The 22720-nt window shown below is 53.5% G+C and overlaps 5 protein-coding genes across 5 annotated transcripts; 1 reads left to right on the top strand and 4 right to left on the bottom strand.

Annotated features, from left to right (window-relative positions):
• Positions 1–693: 693 nt before the first annotated feature.
• On the bottom strand, positions 694–3190 carry BBK36DRAFT_1108466 (RhoGAP protein; the record flags this gene model as incomplete). The annotated part of the gene is made up of 6 exons (XM_024889368.1): positions 694–971; positions 1068–1217; positions 1294–2023; positions 2095–2300; positions 2383–3001; positions 3140–3190. Coding segments are annotated over 6 exons (2034 nt in total), but the record flags the coding sequence as incomplete, so codon positions are not given.
• Positions 3191–6179: 2989 nt separating this feature from the next.
• Positions 6180–7084, bottom strand: BBK36DRAFT_167506 (ribosomal protein S28e; the record flags this gene model as incomplete). Its single annotated transcript, XM_024897789.1, has 3 exons — positions 6895–7084; positions 6513–6596; positions 6180–6450 (listed from the first exon to the last, which is right to left on the bottom strand). Coding segments are annotated over exons 1-3 (204 nt in total), but the record flags the coding sequence as incomplete, so codon positions are not given.
• Positions 7085–9972: 2888 nt separating this feature from the next.
• Positions 9973–12041, bottom strand: BBK36DRAFT_1137022 (hypothetical protein; the record flags this gene model as incomplete). Its single annotated transcript, XM_024893129.1, has 2 exons — positions 9973–11368; positions 11488–12041. The coding sequence occupies 2 exons, from the start codon at positions 12039–12041 to the stop codon at positions 9973–9975; spliced, it is 1950 nt and encodes a 649-aa protein (XP_024753673.1).
• Positions 12042–19997: 7956 nt separating this feature from the next.
• BBK36DRAFT_1173989 (hypothetical protein) lies at positions 19998–21313 on the top strand (the record flags this gene model as incomplete). Its single annotated transcript, XM_024895896.1, has 4 exons — positions 19998–20100; positions 20166–20536; positions 20657–21073; positions 21182–21313. The coding sequence occupies 4 exons, from the start codon at positions 19998–20000 to the stop codon at positions 21311–21313; spliced, it is 1023 nt and encodes a 340-aa protein (XP_024753674.1).
• Positions 21314–21745: 432 nt separating this feature from the next.
• Positions 21746–22292, bottom strand: BBK36DRAFT_1108155 (hypothetical protein; the record flags this gene model as incomplete). Its single annotated transcript, XM_024889336.1, has 2 exons — positions 21746–22096; positions 22188–22292. 2 exons carry the CDS (start codon positions 22290–22292, stop codon positions 21746–21748), a joined length of 456 nt encoding a protein of 151 aa, XP_024753675.1.
• Between the last annotated feature and the right edge of the window lie 428 nt (positions 22293–22720).

Genomic DNA, 22720 nt, shown 5'->3' on the forward strand with positions numbered 1-22720 from the left:
TGGCGGTTGTTCTGTATACGGCATGGGCATGACAAGGCCTGGAGCGGGTTTATTCCTCTTGGTTCAATTCCCCTTGTTATTGTAGGATACCTCTGCTGATTCACATGACTATGGATTATCAATATATTTTTGCAAGTCATCTTTACATCTCCAAAGCCTCGAGTGTCACTGGAGGACAGAAACAAGAGAACACGGGGACAACGTTCTATTGAATACATACTGTGAAGTTATCCTAGCTTATTTCATACCAGCCATCCCATCAACCAGTTCCGTCCACGCCAACCCGTGGCAGAGAAGAAATCACGACACATGTGGTGGTGGTCTTACTAGCCGGCAAGCCATCGTTGATCGTCGGTAGTAAATGGCCATTTGAGCCCCTCAAGCTATGAACAATACAGGGAGCCCAACAGATGGAAGAAAGATGGGCGCCGAACCAGACGACCATGACATTATGTTGGACAAAGGGGAGGAAAGTATGGCAAAGGAAATGGATTGTATGTATCAACACGTCTTTGAGAAATGGAGACAAATGCGAAAAAAAGCGCGACCGGCCAAATATTGAGATTTGCGAGGAAAAAATTGAAGAAAATCCGACGAGTCAAGAAATGGAGGACAAGCAGACAACGCCATGCAAGAGAGGGATTTTGAGAATAGGAAAGATTTCCTTACAGAAGAGCAAAGCAAGCCACTGAATTAATCCTCATCAAAGATCTGGTAAGTGTTGACCAAGATGGTGTCAATGACCTTGATCTGCCAACCGGCGTCTGTAATGGCAGTGCTTGGGTCAGTGCCCATGAGGGTGGGTCCGAGGATGACAGCCAAGTTGTGAGAGTTCATGCGGTTGATGTGAGAGTTGTCGATGACACGGTGCAAATGCAGCATTAGGGCACGCAGGGTGGCGTAGTTGGGATCGGGCAGGCTGTTGATGATGGCATGGAGCGAGTCTCGTCGAACAATCTCATCCTCGTGCTCTGCAGGTGCGCGGTTAGTATCCATGCTGGGCTCCGAATACATGCAGGGAACAAATGTTCTGGATAGGACATGAGTGATGATGGATCGTAACTTACTTGCTGCGTTTATGAAGCTGCTGTGGTGTTCCGAGGTGAACAAGGGGTCGGGCAGGTCACGGAAGAACTGTTTCAACAGGCCCGTAACACTGTTGACGTCGTGAAAGAAGTTCTCCGGGTTTCTGAAATCCAGGGCTGCCGACTGAGATTCTGCATGAGAGGGCATCTGTTAGCATATACCGGTCCGCTGAATCTGGTAGCGGCGAAAATGGATGTGGATAACTACCTGAATCGAACATGGCTTTAAGTCTGTTGATGTGGTTCAATGAACCAGACTGGCGATAGATTCCTTCTACCCCAAGACCAAACAGGTCGACGGCCTGGATACACTGATACACGACCATGGGCACAGCAAGGCCGTCCCGCTCATAAAGGCGACCAAGGTGGACACCAAAGACGGGCTTGGAGCCTGTGGAGGCACCCAGAGCTGGGGGGCCGTGGTTGGGGGCGCTGTATGCCGGTGGAGCGCTTGGCCCGGGAGGCTGGTACGGAAGTCCCAGCTGAGGAGGAGGTGAAGCGCTCTTGGCTGACGGACCGTCGTGATCTTGGAACGGAAGCGCCCCGAGCTGGGGCGGGCCGGTAGTGGTAGAGCCGCCGCTGGGAAATCGGGGGCCCCCACCGTATGGCTGGTTTTGAGGGCTCATGGGAGAGTTGAGCATGTTGCCCTGACTGAAGCTTCGGCTGTGGTTGGGCTGATGCAACGACTTGAGAGGCTCGGCACTGGCGGGAGGAGCAGCAGCCCCTTGTGCCATGGATCCCGGGGGTCCCTGAGAAGCTGGGGCGCCCGCCGACGGGCTGGGAAGATTATTGCCACCACTTGTCCTCGAGTTCACCGAATACGATTGTGGGCTTTGTTGGTATCCGCCCTGAGGAGCCTGACTGACGGAAGGCTTAGACGCATGAGGTGCAGAGGGCAGAGCTGAGTGACTCATGGAGCTTGGCTGAGGACCGAGTACCTAAAGACCAATGGGCATCAGTATAAGAGGCTTGGCAACGAGTTAATGGGAGGCTGTTGTTGAAGACGCACCGGATTGCGTTCGTACTTGACCTCGCCCGGGTTCGGCTGAACCTTGGAATGATATCCTGCGACGAACTCATCAAGATCCTTGTCAATGTTGATGGATGCAATGGCATATCGCATGCTTCGGGGCTGGTTGGGGCCGATGGTAGCAGAGTTTCTAAAGGGGCTGATGACAAGGCCATTCCCGAGCAATAGATTTTCGTTGTTCAGAGCTATTCAAGGTGCCCTCTGTTAGTATCATCCAGATCTGCAAAGACCCCCCGAGGTACGATATTGTGCCGCGCCTTTACTTACCAAATCTTTGCATCTGCAGGCCGACGGCGGCATCAATCTCACGGATAGCCTCTTGCAGCGACTTGACAATCTCGGGGCGGGTCGTCGTCTCGAGCTGGGCCTTTTCGGTCTGCAGGGTGGTGACGGCGCTGTGATAGGTCTGATCTGCCGCCTGGACCTTCTTCAGGAGCTCCTCCTCTTGTTGGGCGGCCGACTTGTGTGCCTTGAATGCGCCCAGGACCTTGCCGCCGCCTGGCCTGCTTTCGCCCGTCCTGGCGCGATCGTACTCTTCAGCGAGAGAGTCGTATTTCGCCTTGCTCTTGCGCATGGCCGCCTCGAGATCGACGACCTTTTGCTCAGCGGCCAGGCCGTTGGACTTCCAGACCTTGCGGTTGCGCTCGGCAGTCCCGGCTGCCTCGAGGAGCTCTTCGTTCATTTGGAGGAGTGTGGCCGCGAATTGGATGCCGTTATCAGCCATGCGCTCGTGAATGTGTACCATCTCCTCGTAGACGTTGACAAAGGTGCCTCCGCGGTGTTCGGGTCGTCGTATGTTATCCTGGGTGGCGCGCGCCAGCTTCTTGAGCGTCTGAGCGCTGTCCTCTTCTAGGCCGGCTCGTTTTTTGAGAAAGGTGCCGAACTCCTAATCAGATGTCAGCTTCTTTCCTGCTTCTCGATGTCTCAGCCACACGGTGCTAGGGCTGCAGCTAGCATTGAATGATGTGCAGCCGGTTATCATGCACGAGAGTGCCTAATCTCGATGCGAGATAGGTGGACGTACCTTTGCAGAAGCTATGCTCTGCTTCAGACGATGTAGCAACGAGGGAATGCCTTGCTGTTGAGCGTGAGGTTAGCACGGGGAGAGGACGCGCGTAGATTGAGCTAGGAAGACCCCGTCGTACCTCTGATGCTAGCACCTCACCAACCAGCTTCAAGACAGCTGGATCGGTTGGAGGTGGAGGGCTGGGCTCGTCTGCAACCGTCCCCAAGTGAAGCGCCGCTATGCTCTCGCTGAGGCCTCTGTCGGCCGCGGCGCCGTCTTGCGCCGCAGCATCGCCGGAAGCTGGACGACCCAGCGTAGGGTCATCCAGCGTGATCGATCCTGAATAGTCCCGCCTGTGCTGCTGCGTCGTCGTCTGCGGCATCTGCAGCGACAGTGACGGCACAGAAGTGTCGATGGGAGAGCGAAAGTCGGACATTGTGTGCGATTCCGACTTTGAGAGGGCTCGGCGCCTCGTATGTGACTGGCGAGGGAGAGATTGGACAGCGGACGATGACGAATCCTAGAGCTTCGTTCTCCGTACTCCGTAGCGCCCGCTGATTCGCGAGGGAAAAAAAGAGGTGCGCCGCGGCGATTGGGGTGTCGTGCTAGGATGTGGATACGGGTCAGTGAGATGCAGGAACCACAAGGAATGGAACGAGCTACTAATACGACGAACCAACATTGTGGCTGAGGAGGGAGGCAGGGGGGCAGGAAACTCACCGGAGACGAAGAAAAGAGGAAAGGATATGAGCCCCTTGTGGTTCCTAAGCTGCCTCGAGGACGATGTGGGATGTTCTTGCGACTTGATGAGCTCCGCAGGCCGCGGTTGGAGCTCTACCGTCTGCTTTTCCTTGCTCTGTACAGCAAAGAAAGCGTCGTTTATCAGAGCTTCAATCAGCTCAGAAAAGCATTGACAGATGCCGCCTCTTGGTTCGCCGTCACCGGAGACGAAAAGAAGAGGGAAACAGGACAAGGGAAAGGGAAAAAGGAAGGAAAGGAAAGGACAGGAAAAGAGAAGAGAAGGGCAGGCCAACAGGGTGAGGGGCCGGAGACTGAAAGAAGAGGGCAGCAGTGGCACAAGCCAATCAGCAACGATACGGCTGGACAGACCGCGAAAAGTTGTGCTGAAGAACGAAGGGATCCGAGACTGCTGCCAAGGCTCTGAATAGTGCAATTGCTGTTGCGGGTTGAGAGACTGTAAAATATAATGGGGAGAGCAGGAGGCTGTGAATCGATGCGGATAATGGCGATGGCGATGGATATGGATGGGGGGATAAGAGATGGGGATGGGGATGAAAGAATGGAGATGGGGATTGATGGAAAATGGGGAGAGCGGATTAGTATGGGGGTGGTCTTCGGCGGCACGTTTTGGCTTTCAGTGGCTCTTCCGGGGGTCGTTGGCGGCTTGGTCTCGCTGAGCGAGGCGATGCCTGGCGGCTGTACTTGCAGGGTACTGGCAGAGCACAGAGGCAGCACGCTGGAGATGGCACTACAGTAGTACCGTCTCGTGCCGGCCGCAGTCTCCAGGGCCCTCGGACGCTGCGGCTGGGTGATGCTTTAGTACCGCCTCAGTACCCTTGCCAGGACGGCGTACACCTCAAGCCTGCAGGTCGCCAGAAGGATTGCCGCTAGAGAAGGGACTCGGCTCTGCTTGCTGCATAAGGTGAAGCTCACTTTCACATCGACTTCCCGTCTCTTCCACGTCTGGAGGCATGAAGGGAAGACTGCTGTCACTACTCGGATTTCTTTCTCTTTTCTTTTATCTTTTTCTTCTTTCCTCTGTAAGAAGCCAAGTATCTACTTTTTTTCTGGCGCTTTACCCCTCTAGATTGGAGTTCACCATTCAAAAGGAAAAGAGGTCCGTATCAAAGGTGTCGACACCGCAGCAGCTGCTCGCGCTCGGCAGTGGTATTCGGTGAGCTCTGTTCACCTTATAAATCTAGACTAGTGGTGCCTCTTCACATGTGCGTGGCTGCTGTGGGGGAGCCTACCAGAGAACGACCAGACCGGGCAGAAGCCGCCCAGGTCCAATGTTTGCACTCTGCCTACCTTACTACCTATTAGACAGGCGCCAGGCGTCAGACGCTGATCAGCCATATATCCAGCCAGGCGGTCCGTAGCTCGTGCCCGCGAAAAACGTGGGAGGTCCAGCACATGGATGGACCGAAGATGGCACAACAGCGAGGCATCCATCCGGAGGGCAGCCCAAGGCCCTACTAACCCATCACAAATCGATCTAAAACAACTTCAGCTTCGGGCTTCTCCACCAGGTAACCCGCCAGAGACGCAGCTTCTTTGCGGTTAACGCCATTATAAGTTGCAACTACCAGTATCATCGCCATCTTCCCTCCCCGGCCTCAATCTATACGCCGATATCTCAGCAGCGCCCGAGAGATGAAACGAAGGCGCCACTAAAGTGTCCGGTCTCTCTCAACTACGGCGCGATTCATAGAATTACGAGCGCTCACAGGATCAATTACAAAGCAAGCCCTGAGACCGGTGTTCGAGTCTACTGGCCGCTCAGGCAACCTAGCACTGCTCCGTCTACCGTAGCCTCAGCTGGCACTCCGGGACTATCGTATTTGCAATGGTGTTGATGGTTTCAAGCCCATCATCCTCCTCGTGCGAACGCCGCCAGAACGCCACCAGTTGCAGGAGTAGCAGGGAGCTGTCACCGATCGATATCAGGCACATTTCTGGTAGCATCACATGCTTATTTATGCAAAGGGTAACAGAGTCGAGCAGGTAGCCATGCTCGGCATCCTATGCGACTTGGGATCTCATCGATTTTTAACGGACGTGTGTCAGCCCAAGCACCACAAGATGTCGTCAGAACGTCGTTTGGGAAGAAGGATATCAAGTGACAAACACAACCATCCACGTATGTGGATTCTGCTAATGCAGTTCTCAAGCAGCTTTCAGCCCAATGGGGGGAGGCCCAGTGATGAGTCGTGTCAGTCTAAGCCAGATATTGGCAGTTCACAGAGCGGCACTTGAGAAATGAAATTCGGACTTATCCCGTGCCTGGACCCAAAGAAAAAAGACGCCTTGTATCTCCTTTTTATGAGAATGAGCCTAGGTATTTCCGACTAATAGGATGAAGCCCTGCCGGTTGTCGCTGCTTGACACCATCGTTTCATGCCGTCGTCGCAAGAGAGGCCGTAAATGCCCAGATGGAACACACCCGAAAGAAAAACCCGTACCCGTTCACGCCATTGAGAGACTCTACCATCCGCTTTGTTTTCCACCACTCCAGCCTTCCAACGCTTATCGCAGACGCCTGGCCTCGCGTTCGGACTCGAGCAGGCAGAGGATGTCGTCCTCACGGACTAAGCAAGCCAGTTAGCCAACGAATTACCACCCAACTTCTCGACTGTAGGACTCGACATACCGGGACCCTTGACGTTTCGGATGATGGAACGAGTCTGGTCGTCCATGAACTCGACGCGGACCTGGGTGACACCACCACGAGAGCCTGCATTCTTCCGTTAGCTTTCCATGATTCGATTCCGTATCGCTGCCCTAATATGTCCCCTCAACCGATCTGTAGGCCACCGTGCACCAGTATGCTTGCAATTTGCCGCGCTGTCGAGCCGAGTCTTCCTTGCCCTCTTTTCCCATTCGAATATCGAAACATCATTGTTTTCTTCCTTTTTTCTCCGACCCAATAGTTCGGCGAGAACGGCGACGACAATTGCAGCAGCGGTGATGGCAACAGACCGGCAGAGAGGGAGAATATCATGGCGAGAGAGCGAGAGGAAGTCTCATCGTACCGGTTCGGCCGAGCACTCGGGTCACCTTGACGAGCTTAACGGGAGCCTTGCTGCTGGATTCCATTGTGAATGATGCGTGTCCTTGACTGTGGAAGGTTTGCAAGAAGGTGAGGGCGGAGAGAAGGTAGAAGTCGCGGTAGACCGTGTGGGTAGCGAAGAGGGCGTATTTTTTCCTTCGGCTGCAATTTTGTGCTATTCGGCAGGGTTTTTTCCTGCTTGCGAGACCCAGTTCGGTGCGCCGCGTTGTGGGGGGCTCACGAGCGATAAGGTCACGTGCGATAAGCAAAGCCCCAACCAGACACTTTGCCGTTTTGGCCAGATGTTCGATGTCGGAGAATTAGAATAGCCGCGTTCCGGATCTACGGAGCCGCATTGCTCTAGCGCCAGCTGCCATCTCGTCTTGTCCATCTGTGTGCCAAACCTTGTCAGCTCTTGACCGGGGTCACCAACATGCGCCTCTGCGCCATCTCCACTCCCCTGTGTCAAACACTTGCATACAGCACTTTGTCCGTGACTTCTGGCTTGGTTATGTTGTGAAGGATATTACAGAAGGACTCTCAAAGTGAGACAGAGGCTGAGACGCTCAATGCTAATACTACTCCCCGTATGATTGCAGCAGCATCGCGTCGACTGATACGACGCATAGGCAATATCCGAACGGCGCACCGTCTCGTCGGCCGCTCCTCTGGCGAGATGCCAAATCGCCGATCTTGATTCTTGAATCTTCTCCGGACAAGGAGACCGGCCTACTCGCGGCTTCGACGTCGGTAACACAGACACCATGTCGTTGATCGCGTGATTCCAGTGACATGTGTGTCACGCTTGACGACTGCGAATACTCTCTACGAAGTACCGAGTACAGCAGTGATAACAGATAGACCGCAGATCTACCATCTGCGGAGGCTACACACCGTGTCGAGCTGAGCTCCCAAAGCGAGAAATGAGACGGGGCCATTGTGCAGATGCTCATGCAGTCATATGCTGCCTTCGGAACATATCTGTTGTGACCGAGGCTGAACTGCGGTACTCTCGGTTGTCAGGGGTACTAGCCGTCTTTGCGTTTCTTTGCTTTTTTCATTTCTCGCTCCTTCTGCTCCGGCCTTCATCGCAAAGGAGACACGGTACCGGAAACCTGGATGCCGCGGAAAACAGCATGGGATCGAATGCAAGTGCTGATACCCAATGCTCCACGGCGGCTTATTGACTTCGTATGATGAGTATGAGACACCAGATACGCCACTTGAAGGAAGAGGAAAGGGTGTCTTGTCTCTCAGTTCGCGGCATCTTTCCACCCAGGTGTGTGCTTTGGTGTCTTTCCTCCCTGTCATCAACGCTCGGCATTCGCCTTTATCTTTCCTCCGGGAACAGCCAAGAGGTCGCGGGAGAAGGCAATTGTTCCTCGAGACGGTCTGCATGACTCTTACACCAGTACAGAGGAGAGTCAAACGGATCATCTTGCTGTGTCTTGGCCAGTACGTCTAAGCGCCATCGGGCACACACACACACATGACTCCATTCAGCACCTCTTTTGAAACATATCACAGTCATACCAGTTTTCACGTCGCGCGCGGAAACCGGAATCCAGGCATCAAAAAAAAGTCAACTCTGCTTGTCTCAGAAAGCAGCCAAACGAATGACGTGTATTCGGATCAGAGGTAGCATCTAATGCCCGCAATATCCGTCAACCCGGTTGTCGAGCCTCCTTTAATCCCCGCTGTACGGGCAAATACCTAAGGAAACACAAGGTACCCGGGTAAGAGACATCCTAGCATCATGTCGCAGCGGAAGAGCTTGACACCAGCATGTTACTCCGGTTTGGCAAATCACCCTGGGCCGATGGTATGTCTACACCCCTTGGGACGGGAACTTGCCTCGGAACTGGCTCCGGCGCCTATGCTCAGGGGGGAAGATCCAAGTGGCGGGGAGCCAGCTGAACCGGATCCGTAGCCTGGTGCATGTCTCTCCCGCTCAGTACTAGCTAGGCCAGGCATCGACCGAGATCTGCAACATGAAATCCAAGAACCGGGAACCCAGAGTATTGTATGTCATTTGCGTCGCGTGCAGGCTTGGCTGTACCGTTGGTCCGATGGGCTCGAGGTCCAGACTCTTGCTCTGACCCGACCTCCCCTTTTCACTTGACTGGTCTCTAAGACCCTGACCCAGCCTTTGCTCACTGCTGCACCAGCCGCACTGTTCTCGAAAAGCTGAGATGTCATATGCCGAATGGCTAGGTATCTTTTAGATAAGTGGTGTTCACATTATGTTAGCTATTATAGCAACCCTGGTGCTGCGTGTGACAAGAGCCTCCAGGCCAGCTGGGGAAGCAGCTCAATCCTCCACTTCGACACAACACAAAAGAGAATCCTCGAGCAGCACCCCTTTGTGAACCCACGCCCTTTTGGTTGGTATCATAGTAAGAATCCACTGGCCTTCCGCCAGGCACCGATGACAGGCAAGATCAAAAGTGAACTCCGTCTGACGCGCAGAAATGCGGAGAATATAGAGATAATATATACAAAAATGTCTGTTTGCTTGCCTTCTGGCTGTCTGTCTTTTAAACCTGAAGCATGCTTGAACGCTTATACGCTGCTAATGACACTATCATGAAGGAAGTAACAGGAGAGAAAAAGGATTAAAAGGAGGGTATGAGGAAATCAGCCGTCAGTTACACCGTCTTGGTGTTGACTGGCGATTGGTGTGATGCGAATAGGGGGAAAAAAAAAAGACATTAGAAGTGCCCATGCTCTAAATAATAATATCGTTATGATCTGCCGATTGCCAGCAGCACTCACAGAAGAGAAAAAAAGGTAGAGAAAAAACAAAGGAAAAGAGACAGGAGTAGGACAAAGGAAAGGAAGGAGATAGACAAATGGAATAAAAGAGCCCAGGTGATGGCCACATCTCAGTTGGCAAACAAGAGAAAAGAAGAGAATTGAGACGAAAGGAAACAAGATGCGACGAGGCCATCCTGGCGTGTATAAAACATCAAGGCTGTCATCGAGGTGTACGCAAAGCCGCTCCTGAGCGAGCCCGCCTGCTCTATAGTGATGTTCCAGTGTCCACCGCCTCCGGTCGGTTTCAGTTGAGGACATCTAGGGTCCTTTCATCGGGCCATCTCGGTGTGGCAATGCGGCGATAAATCTGGCCAGGGTTCTGCTCCTCGAGCTCCTTGCACAAGACCTCAATGGCGAGGACCCATCGAGACTGCAGCTGTGATTGGCGTGACGCGAAAATGGCATTGAACTGAGACTCTTCCTGGACAAACTGGGCTTCTAGCCGGTCCAGCGCCTCTTGTCTCGCCTCCGTGAATAGCGCATATTCTTCCTCTTGCTTGGCCCGAAGCTCCTCCATCTTCACGGCCTGCCGCTCCCGCATGAGATTGATCTTGGACTCGCGTGTGCGATCCATGCCATCTCGAAGGTAGTACTGCTGACCCAACTCTTTCAGATCTCGCTCAGTGACGACCCTGACGGGGGCCGTCGAGTTGGGGTTCCGCCCAACGCCGTTGCAGTAAGCCTCCATATGCTTGAGTCGCAGATGTATATTCAGTTCATCCTGCTGTAGCGTTTCAAGCAGCGCCATCTCGGCGGCGACGTGACGGTCTTCTTGCTGAGCCCAAGCCCTCTCGTGTCTTTCGCGGAGTTTCTCCTCTTGGCAGTCGTATTTTTCTTCCACGGCGGCCTCTTGTATCAGGTGGCGCGTCTGCAAGGCGTCTTTGCCTTGTGACTTATATTCCAGGAAACGGCCGAGCTCTTCTTGCTGTTCCTGGCCAAGTTGCTGAATTGACGAGTTGGCGCGTATCTGCTCTTCAGCCTCGCTGGAAGCCGTCTCCTCCGTCTGTCGGCGGCGCTTCAGCTCCTCTTCAAAGCTGCAGAGATTGGGGCATCCAGTCGTAGAATCCCATATGGCGGCGCAGACAGAGCAGAAGCGAGCTTTGCATCGGCAGGTCATGTAGGGAGATTCCACGGTCATCTCGACCAGCGCCCTGCATTCGTAGCATCGCTTCCAACATGCCCTATCATGCTGCTGCTGCTGCTTCTTTTTCAACACCGCCAGCTCCCAGTCCTGTGGGCAATTCTCACCCACGGCGTGGGCAGCGCCTTTGCATATGGCGCACACACGGCCATTGCATTTGAAGCAGGTAAGGTCGAACGGATGTTTGGCGTCGTGGGCATCGTTAGACGGAATGAAGTGACCACAGGCTGGATCAGGGCAAAACACTCGTTCTTCGACTGGCGTGTTGAGCTTGAGGACCGCCAGCAGGAATGTCACCTGGGCGTCCTGGCTCAGGATTGTCCTAACAAGGGGTGCTGCTAGGGGCTGAGAGCAACAGCGTGGTGGCATCTGGGATTCATTCTGAACGGCTTGATTCACCATGTCTCGTATGCACTCGACGCAATGCATATGTCCACACTGGAGCTTGTGCAAAGCATTGGATTCTGCTCCAAAGGGCTTCTGGCAGCTAATGCACGGTCTGTACGAGCGTTCACAAAAGGGTGTCAGCTCATCCCAACGCCATATTGAAGAAATCAAGGTAATGATAAGGCTCCCTGACCTGAAGCAAGACTTATATATGGAATTGGAGGGGCTTACATCTTGACTTCCACTGACGCCACAGTTTTCTTTTTCCAACGCAAGCGATCTCGCAGGTTTGCACGATGGCTCTTCTTTGATGCAACGCTCACAACGCTCTGGGCAGAGCTACCGTTGGCAATGGGCGTGGGTGGAGGCCTGGGAACTTGATGCTGTGGGTTACCAGAGTCCACAGAGGCAATAAGTCGTTCGTAGTGGGAAAACGTAAGACTCGCAGCCGAAACACCTCTTGTCCCAGAGCCGGTATCGAAGAGGGAGCTCGAGGGGCCAAAGATGGAAGAGTGAGGAGTCAAGGCACTGCTGGCTGACCCGTTGGACGCATTTGAAAAGGTGCGGTCTTGCTGGGTCCCAAACGACGAGACCGAACAGCTGCTGGCCGGATGTCTTTTGCTGGCAACAGACGGCAGAGTGGCGGCGATGCCAGCGGCGTTTGCTCTGGCGACCAGCTCTTGATCAGCCTCCGCCTCAGACTTGCCCGGAGGCAGGCGCAGTACTTCCGTAAAGTACTCCGAGTCGTTGAGCTCAGGGATGGCGAAAGAGTCGGACTCGGACATGGCGGCAGCGTCAGAAGAAGGCGGGACGGGGACTGACAATGGATCCATTGCCGGGCCCGATGTGCGTGTCGAAGCGGATAAATATGGGCTGGAGAAGTGCAAAAAAGGGAGATCAAAAAGTGGTCGATCAAGAAGATGAGGGGTTTGAGACGGCGAAGAGCTCTGACAAGGAGCTGTGAAGGAGATGAAGAAGATGAACAAGTGTCGGAGAGGTGAAGGTTGAGGAGGCAGACGGAGAAGGTACGGAAGGCAGGTGTTTCTTGGGTTGCTCCTATACGGAAGATTTTCTACAGCAGGGACAATGGGGCCGGCTGCATATATACATCCGCTGGGGGTAAGGTAAGGCAAGGTAAGGTAAGGTAAGGTAGGTCCTTCCCAGCTAACGCACAATGACATAAGGCAGGTATCCCGTACCGTGGACCCCTACACCCTGCCCTATAACAAGAGGGACGGGAAGAGAGAGGAGAAGGGAGAGTCTCCGGGAGAGAGTCCGAAGGAGATCGGAGCGTGAAGTACAGGTCCAGTAGCGAGCAGTAGCAGCTGCCCAGTGCTGCTCGTTGGCTAACGAAGAGGTGCATTAGTACACTCATTAGTACCGTCAGGTAGCACACATCGTGCATCCCTACCGTCTCGGTACGGGGTCAGGACTACAAGCGGTACTCGCACATGCTGCTGAATGAGCCCAACACAGCCTGTACCATCCCGGCAGCAGTGGTACCTTTGAGGGTTTTGTCATGCTGAAGCGATAGCATGAGATCCAACCAGTAAGGTAGGTAAGGTAGCAGGAAGAATATCACCAGGAGAGAAGACGGTACCTATTACCTGGGTCCTCTACAGAGTACATACTAATACATGGCATGATTCCGACCCGCAAGAGATTTGAAGGGTGTGGATATCAGAGCTGTCGAGAGACAAGCGTCTGAGATCCGGTTCTCGCTCCCGATTGGATAGTGGGCCTGAAATCTTGGGGGGGCCCGGGAGTGAGATTGAGAGGGCAGGGATCGAGCCCTGTGATGCAATTGCCAGCTGTCAGTGGGCACGCATGTCTTGAAGCTCTGTCTGTCTCTGGCTTCAGGAGAGAATCACAAGAGTCTAAGTAGGTAGTGGTACAGGCGGTCGTACAAGCCAAGCCAGGAGACTCGGGATGTGTTTGTCCGGCTTCACAGAGGACGAGGGTCTTTTAAGACAAAGGTCTCGGAGAGACGACGATCTATTGGGGAGGGACGAGCATGGACTAGTAATAGCAGCAAACGGAGGGAAAAGAAAAGAAATGAGAAGACGTACATGAAAGGAAAGGAAGGAAGAAGTCCGATACAACAAGAAGAGCGAGGCGAGCCGATGGCATATCTTACATGTACCTTACTTTATGACAACGGTATACATACATACTTATGGTGCTTCGCATCTGAGGCGGACGTTGCAGCCAACAAGATACCACGGAATTGCATAGGTGCCTACTAGTGCAGGTCGATTCAGGAAACAACGCAACAGGATCTCGACTGGTGAAAATTTTTCTCTCCTCCCAGCTCTTGTGCGAGTGGCGGCACAAGAAGAAAAAAGAGAGAGGAGGGCGGGAGAGAGAAAGCGCACCAACACAGCACATGCAGCTTGTGAAGCAACCCCAGTTGCCCAGTTCCGAACTAATGATACGACCAGGGGGATCCTTGGCAGAAATGCTAGGCGCGAGTCGATGCCGCTAGTGCACCTCGGTGAAGGGCGATTGATTGTGACTTCTGAGGTGATGGGATGGTGTTGGGCGTGGCGATCCGGCCGTCTAGAGGGGGCGTGTTGAAATCACAATGGATGAAACCAGTATCGAGCGCGAGAGCGAGAGAAAAGACGCACGAGCCGAGAGCGAGTGAGCCACCAAGAGGCACCTCCTTACTCTGAAACAAGGATCTCACCTGAATAAAAATACAAGACCCAAGGTACTTGTAGTAACCAGGAACTCGGTGCGGCCCTTGACAGCGGCCCGTACAATGGCCGGACGAATGACCGCGCGGGCCTTGGTGGCCGACTTGCTTCTTTGAGATGCCTACAGTACTAAATACTACCTACCTGGCTTACCTTACCTCTTCACAGCCTCAGCACCTTACCTGTACCCTGAGTGGCGCGGTGCCACAGAGATGGGTAATATGTACCGAGCGGGCGGTGGTGTCGTGCTTTCGTGGTGTCTGCAGTGGTCCGAGTTGTTACTGCCGGGTATTGCGTGCTGCGCGCGAGCTACCTATGCGGATGACTTCAATTCTCAAAACGCCATCTGCGTCTTCAAAAGGCAATTAAAGACTCAAGTGGTTCAGCATATCTTGAGGTATTTTGCACACTGACGTCCATGCTGCCGGTAAGTAGTACCTATAGGTACCTACCTATTGCCTCCAGTCTTTATAAGCCCGGGTTTGCCTTCCTGTCAGTGCACCTGCCCTGCAGCAGCCCCATGGTATCGGCAGATTGACGCGATGTTTCGGTATTGGCAAGTGCACTTGACAGGCAACTTACACTTGGCCATCAGGGCACCGAAGGGCAGCGCCTGCCCGCTCGTAAGGCGTCCGAAGCGAAGCGATACACCGCACCAAATCTGTAAATAATAGAGGCAAACCGGGTTTTCTCCTCTTGAATCTTCATGTGCTCTCGTAGCAGCAGAGCTTGGGCAATTCCTTGATATCCGCCGCTCGCCATTTACAGCAATTACATCTACTAATAGATGATACTTCACACATCGTACGACCTGCACTTCGCAGCCTCTCCCCTCCCGACTCCCGACCCGCCGCCATCGACAACCCCGACAGCGGCCGTCCTCCGCCCTCGGTCTCTTCGCCACCAATAACGACGGCGATACTTGCTCCTGCGACCTGACTGGGTTCCTTTCTTCCCTCTCTTCTCAGCCAGCCACCTGAACTTTTCTTAGTCTCTCGGCTGCTCTAGGCCGTGCCGGCCGGTTGGATGGATACATACTTGGTACCTAGGTACCAGAGTAGGATGGGTGCTCGTGACTCTGTACAACGTATGAGGTACCCGTGTTGCCGGAGTAAAGGGTGGGTGGCAGATGCAGAGGACATGCTACTGCTTCCATCAATTACCATCTAGGAAGCCAGCCTTTTTCTGTCTGGGCGTGATACATCTTAGCATCAGGCTTTGACCTCGCTGGCCCGTTGCGAGCCGGGGCCAAGATCCCGAGAATACCCTGAGGTTACTGCCATCGCCATTTTTTCGTCCACTTGTGTATATTTCGATTTGATCCGACCCTTTGGTTCTTGCGAGAATTCAGGCCACCCGGTGCCAAGTACGTGCTCGGAGTTGGCATATGCCTCTTTCACCTCGCTTGGACACAGCATGGGTCACAGGCTTGAATTGGCCGGTTGGCTCACACAAGAAGTGAGACACATCTTTGTGGACTGATCGCCTGCACCAACACAACACCACCACAAGCAGAGTTTCCGGGCCCCTCTTAGGATGGCCTGTTGCTTGGGCTTCTTGTCCACCAAATGGCCCATCGCTCCAGTTCGCTGCTGCCCTCCATCATCCTGGCGAGACGGATCGTCGAGCAGTCTGTATATGCAAGTCAGGCCCACTATTGGCCTTTTCTTGCCTGCATGATACTCGTCATTTTTCTCATCCGCCTCGTCCGCCAAAAGAAAAAGCAGGCCGGCTTTTGTAACGTTGACTGAAGGAAATTCTAAGCTTTGAGCCAAGCTGGGGGGCATCGGAGCCAGCCAGTCTTTACCGAGGAATTCAAAGTACCCATCGTCTACTAGAATGGCCGCCATCCAGTACCGACTCCAGCATGACACGACGACGCTTGCGATCTCGGGCCTCTCAATGCACAGCAACCCAAATCTAATAATAACACCCTCTTAGGATACCAGTCGCCGGGTCTCGGGTACCATGGTCCGAACAGAATGGCCGCCAGAGCCGCTGAGAAAGCCCGAAAAAGCTAGCTACCTAACCCCAGGTAGGTAGCAAGTGAGCGAACGCACATTTGGTATTACATCCCTTACATGACTGGAGGCCCGCGCACAGACAATGTTTGCCGACCTCCCAGAATCGTCAAGGCATCACTGGCAGAAAGTGCAAATCAAGCCCAGCAAAACCCCCATCTCCCGTCCCCTGGCGGAGTTGCGTTGCGGAGCAGATGTGCCGTCTCACAGTCCAGGCTGCGTTATCATACTCGGACTCCTACTAGTAGTCGAAGCAGTGCCCCCCTGCCAACAAATGTATACGAAGTGTTATTCTCCAGTGCCGACTGGCTCATCTACCGCATGATTTGCCAGTCAGTGCTACCCAAACGAGGGGGGGCATGTGGATAGATTTCTACGATCGTTTACGTCAAGCCCCAAAGGCATCGCCCACATCTGATCGCGAAAGAGGGAGACAGGACAAAGACAGAAAGGAAAGGTGTAAGAAACGGAAGCCCAATCAGAGTATTCTTGACCCCTCCAACTTGCCTATACGAGTGCTTCGTACAAGGCTGCTAACATGCTGCAGCTACTACTTGTCGTAGTATGAAGGACGAAGCATTCACGCCCTCCATTCGACTCGTCTAACAATGCGGTTCGTTGTGTGTGACACGACAGCAAGATGCCCGAGAGATGTACGGAGTAGTACCTCAAGTTTCACCCCCACCACAAGGGAGAGCACATTGTTGCACCACAGACTACGGATGCTACTAGTACAGCAGTACTACGGGATCTAAATTACCACCCGCGCCGAAGCAACCCAAGGTACTGTTACTGCTCCGTCTCTACGCATGCCAAGATCGTCCGGCAGTCCGTGATGGACAGTTGGTGTGCACGTCCCATATGGTATGTAGTACGTATACAGCTGGGCGGGTAAGCCTCTCTCTAGATCTGCCCTATGGAAACGAGTAAGCCAACTAACGGTTGTGTGCAGTTGGTTGTGAGGTGTTAGCAAGGCTGGCTTGGATGGCTCTGGCTCTGGCTTCAGGTCCTGCTTATTTACTATACTTGATCCGCCTTGCTGGGTAAGGTCGTCCAGAGTGAGGATTTCACGTCTGATCCCCTGGTGCCCCAGCATTTCGTCGTCTCTCCTTACAACCTCCTTTGCCCTGGCAATCTTGCTCCGTCACACGTCATTCACTAGGTAGCTTTAGCCCATTGAAGCCTGGGCTACTTGTACGAGAAGTTCAACCCCAGCCATTCTTTGGGCAGGCAAACCGGAGACAACCTTGGAGGCGGTAAAGAGCCTGGCCTTTCCGGCAACCTTGATCGACGGGCCGGCGGGGCTGCAAGATATGCAGCGGCCCCCCTGTTGAGATGGTCACTCCCAAGTATTGCATCTCATGGCTCATGTTGATCGCGCGATCACATCAACAAGGAGAAAGAAAGCAAATACCGCGGCCACAAATACGACGAGAAGAGCACCGCTGGAAGCAAAAGAGGCGCCCTACGACCATGACCAGGTACCCTAGTCGGGCTGGCGTTGGCCCTGCTCTCATCACAAGCGCAGGCGCCTGGCGATCGATGGTGTGAATGGAGCCGCATCTGAATCACTTGCTTGCAAATCTGACTAGACAGGTCACAAGCAAGTCGAGATTTCGCGGCGTTCATGTATGTATCAGATCCTCTAAGCCGCAAACCCACTTCTACTACTCCGGGAACCCGGGATCAGGTACTCCGGCGCCTGGTCGGGGGACTGCTTGCAAGGACCATGTCTCAGCCGGAAAGTGAGGCCGCCAAGCGCCGCCTTGTTTCTTGATTCAGTTGAGTGAGTGAGCTGCCTGGATGCCGCGTAATCGCTCCAAGTGGTCGATGTCTTGAGAAGCAGAGATGTGTCGCTCTCCACGGCAATAGGGCGAGATTGATGCTCCGTTCGCCGATGAACTGGCCGATGGAAGCAGATGACGCCGAGACATGGCCTTATAGTTGTCATTGAAACCCGAGATACGGCGCTTAGAAGAGTGAACAGGATAAGCCAGCATATTACTATGCCCCGATCCCGTCTCTGGTACGATCGAGATGTCTGTGCCAGCGGCTTTGCAGGAGCTTACATGCAGCTCTTTGACAAGAGGGCGATACTGTCCACTGTACAGACCAGTACCAGTACTGAATTCAGACCAGGGAGACGGTGCGACCTCGCAGACACTTTGGCGTGAAACCTGGCATTTTGCGAATGAAAGTCCTTGCGGGAGCCCGATCGGGGATCTCAGAGTCGAACGATTACCGATATGCCAGCCTTGGTTTGGCCAACTCCCGATGAACTTGGTGTAACCACTGCGTACTTATCCTCCTATGTCATCTGCGGACTCACAATCTCTTAGCTGTATGCTTGAGGAAGGCAGGGTAACAGTCTTGATCTACGGCGATGGAAGGGGCAGAGCTAGTATATGCATGGAGTTGCGCATCACGTACTGTAACTGCCAATTCCTACCTTGCTTCTACAACTGGAACCTGATAAATAAAGCCATCTCACAGTGTCTTTTGTAGGTTCCTCAATCTCAAATTGAAGCTACCCTAAGTATAGATACCTGACTACTGGATAGGTAGACTCTGAGGCTGAGGAGCTTCAGAATACTTGGACTAAGGTCGCCGTCAAAGCCCGTAGCACAAGGCCGAGGCCATGACTCTGAGGGGCCCTCTCCTGTCCGTAGTCCTTGCCACTGCGTGACTGGGAAATCGGTTTATTGGAATACGATGGCCGCTCTCGTGTGTACATGCACACCGAATAGCATACCTTGGTTGGAACGTACGATGATGAAAGAGCGGATGAGAACGCTGTAAAGGGTATGCATGAGTTCGGTGTCATGGTGAGACGAGAGGGATCATGTTCAACCATCTGCATTCTAGAGAAATCGTTGAGATGCTCTTCGTGTCCCTTCGTACTATATCTTAAGACCAACATTTGGCAATTTCACAGATCGAATTGTATTGAAGGAAGCTCAACTGGACACAAGTGACGAAATGGCAACACCACGTCGTGAAGAGGGAAGTCCGCAGTTGCATGAGAGGAATTGAGTAAAGACGAGCACACTTGTGACCTCCACCCGCAGACATATCACTGCCACCATCGCGAGCCTACCTGACCGTTCCAGGTCGGGCCCTCCCTCATACTCAGCAAAGTGGTCCAACCATGCGAATGGCCCAGAGATCAGCTGCTCACTAGGTATCTATGGAATACTACCGAGTAGGTAGTTTCATTCGAGTTGGTGACATCGGAACAGCTTATTCGGGGGGATGAAAAGCATCAGAGCATTGCATTAGAACAGGCCGTGAACAAGGCGAGTTCAGCCTCTGGAACCTTGAGATCAGAGACGAAGGATAGCCCTGTGTTTAGGTCAGCAGTTGAGTTGAGTGCATACCAGTGACGCACTGCCCGCTCACGGACCCCCTCTAAGCGGTTGTGCTACCGACTCTGCCAGTGGACTCATCAACCCTTTCCAGTGCGGGCAGGTATTCTTGCGTACCGCGCAGGCAGCAAAAGACAACCAACAGATTGCGCCGAGCAATCAAACAGCACGGTCGAGATTAAAAAGCAGCCCGAGCCTGAAGGTTTATCTTCTTTGGCGCGCGCCTTGCCGAAGCAAGCTACGGGGAAGCGCCCGGGCTTCAAGGCTGACAGCCACCGACCCGTTGTAGCGAAACCTACAAAGAAGGTTGAAGGCTGGTTGACACCTTCAGTTGAGGTGTGTTATTTTTGGAGGGGGACCGGCGCCTTATAAAGGCTGTGCGCCCCTGGCCTTGTTGCCTTTTCTTAGTCAATTCCCTTGTCCCGTCATTCTCCCTCCTCCGTCTCCGTCACTGCCTTGCATCGATTCATCGTCAGCATCTCTAGCAGCGGCAGCAACAGCATTAGCTTCAGCCGACGCCCTTCCGTAACCCGATCGCCGGACAGCCACGCTGATACCCCGAACAAGCACGCTCGCGGCGCTGCTGCGACTCGTCCCTCGCGCAACAACCGACCAGGGCATCACAGGCTTACAGCGGCTCAACGCGCAGGACCGCCATGGCTGAGCTGATTGACCCGACAGCCAAGGGCAACTACCCCATCATCCTCGGCGATGGCTTACTGGGGAAGACCTCCAACGACATCTTTACCGGCATTCGCTGTACGTCGGCTCGGCACGAATCAATGTCATGGCAAGACACACAGATGCTAATACACATTGCGCAGACAACCACAAGCCCTCGTTCCCTGCGTCCGACGCACGCTTGAAGCCGTCGCTCCCTGGAAAGACAACCTCCTACGACTTGACCTTTCCCAGTCCCGAAGGAACGGTCGGATTCGCCGGAACGCGCTCGACCGACGATGACGACTACGTGCTATGGTTCGATCCCGAGCGGAAGGCGTTCATCCTGGACAAGGTTGATTCCACGTTCAACATGAATCTCACGCGCATCCCCGGAAACAGCAACCCCGAGGAGCTGCGACGTCGATACCCTCATCTGGAGAATGGCCAGTCACAAAAGGTGGGAGACAAGAAGAATGTATCGAACAAAGACAAATCAAAGTCGACGCCCAAGGCTGATGATAAGACTATCACCGTCCAGACCAAGGAGGTGATGCAGAAGAAGCTTGACAAGAAGTCCTCTGACAGGGTGCTCATTGAAAAGAAGAAGCCTCTCGATAAGAAACCTCTTATGGACAAGAAACCCGTTGACAAGAAGCCGGTCGACAAGCAGCCGCTGGACAAGAAACCGCTAGAGAAGAAGTCGGTGGAGAAGAGATCCTTGGAGAAGAAGATATTCGAGAAAAAGCAGCTCGACAAGAAGCTCCCCAAGAAGATTGACCTGGCACTCCCCATGCCGCAGCCGCCGAAGCCAGCACAGTCCGAGTCTCGAAAGAAGAAGGACGATGACGACGATGAGGAAGACGAGGACGACGATGGCGATCTCCTCATCGAGTACCCGGGCGCGGAGAACCCGGCCAAGCAGACCCATTTCTCGCCGGCGTTTCCCGCCCCTCGGCGCTTTGATGACTTTATGGATCAGCGCGAGTCCGAGGTGGAGGAAGAGGATGATGACCAGGAAGACGAAGACGACGGGATGGATCCGGACACGGAGTTTAAGCTGCCCAGTCCAGTGAAGAACGCCAGCCAGAGCCACTCGGAGGCCATGGACGTGGATGAAGAGGAGGAAGATGAAGCACAAGGAGAAGCAGAGGAGACCAACGATGTTGCCGACTTGGAGTTAGATTTGGAACAAGAGTTGGAGAACGCCTTTGAAAAGTTGGAGAGCAATGGCCAAGACAGTGGCAACAACGGCTACTACTACAACGACAATGCTAACGATGACGAAAGCGAGATCAGTGAGGAGGACTAGACAAGCTCTCCAGAGGCGATTATTGCTGGGATTACTTGGGCGACGACTTGGGAACAGACAGGGCAAGGAGTTGATGGGTTTTTTTGGGTTTTCTTTTCTTTTCTTTTTCTTTCTTTTTGCTCTTTCTTTATGATTGATTGACTTTACAGTGGGATTTGATTTGTTTGGTTGTTCTAGGGCCGGCGTTTGAAATAGGTCAACTAACGCCAGATACCACCTGCGAGAATAATGATGGCTTTTTCCTCCTCCTTGTCCGTGCCCGCTCTTCTTGCTTCTTTGCTCCTTGGTCCCTTGTGGCCTTGACGCCTCTTAAAGTTGTGGTAGCGTCATGTTGGAAACCCATTGAAGAACATAGACTAAGACGACGAGACATGACTGATATGTGAATACCATTGTTACTCGAGCCTACTACCAAGAAATGACCAAAGCGATTCATTCATCATCACCAGCAAACCTATTACCAACCAAATGGTCCGTCACGCCGGGCACCTCCCTCTCGCAGAAAAGGTGCCTCCTGGCCTTGGTCAGCAGCGGCCCGTACCGCGCCAGGATGGGCGCGTCGAAGCAGCCAACGGTGAGGCACGTGTCCTCGCGATCGTCGCGCTGCCAGAACAAGAAGCTGCCGCAGTTGGCGCAGAAGCCGCGCTCGCAGTGCGGCGTGGCCGAGTAGAGCTTGAGCGTCGACTGGGCCGTGAAGGCGACGGCGGACTTGGGCACCTTGTGGGAGCGGAAGATGAGGGAGCCTGTGTTTTTGCGGCACTGCTCGCATTGGCAGGTCGTTGACTGGAAGTCGTTCTCCTCAGCTCTAGTTCAATGGAGAGGGGAAATTATGGAAAAAGTAAAAAGAAACAGGTTGAAGAGGAAGAGGACTCACTCTGTTGGCGAAATCGTGGTTGGGGGGAAAGGTAACGGTGTAGCGGACTGAACCGCAGACGCAGCCGCCGGTGATTGTCTCTGGTTTGTCGTCTGATGAAGCCATCTCTGCTCTGATTGATACGGTCTGCAACTGGAAATACAAGAGTTGACAAGTAAGGAAAAGAACAAGACAGATTACTCCGGACGCTTTTTTCACCCAAAACTCCGTCGGCGTGCCCTTGTCAATGACGCCTTTCACATGCCCTCGAACTCGAGCTTATCGTCATCTCGATGCTTAGTGTAGGTAGTCGCGCATCGCAAGCACATGGATGTCCAGCTCAGGGCGCTTGGTACTAAAAATGCTGCTGGATGAAGCATTTCTTGCTTGGCGTGATTGATTCGCGTCGAATGCAACCCCGTGGGCGTGGATTTGGTATTAATTGATTGGACGTCAGGGTTGCAGACTATTGAGTGTTGTACCATCATCATCGTCATTATATGATCCTCTATATACGGGCCGGAAAAATGCGGCCATGCTGTTCCTAAGCAGTG

Source organism: Trichoderma citrinoviride (genome assembly GCF_003025115.1).
Source record: "Trichoderma citrinoviride strain TUCIM 6016 unplaced genomic scaffold BBK36scaffold_1, whole genome shotgun sequence".
NCBI classification, from domain to species: Eukaryota; Fungi; Ascomycota; class Sordariomycetes; order Hypocreales; family Hypocreaceae; genus Trichoderma; species Trichoderma citrinoviride.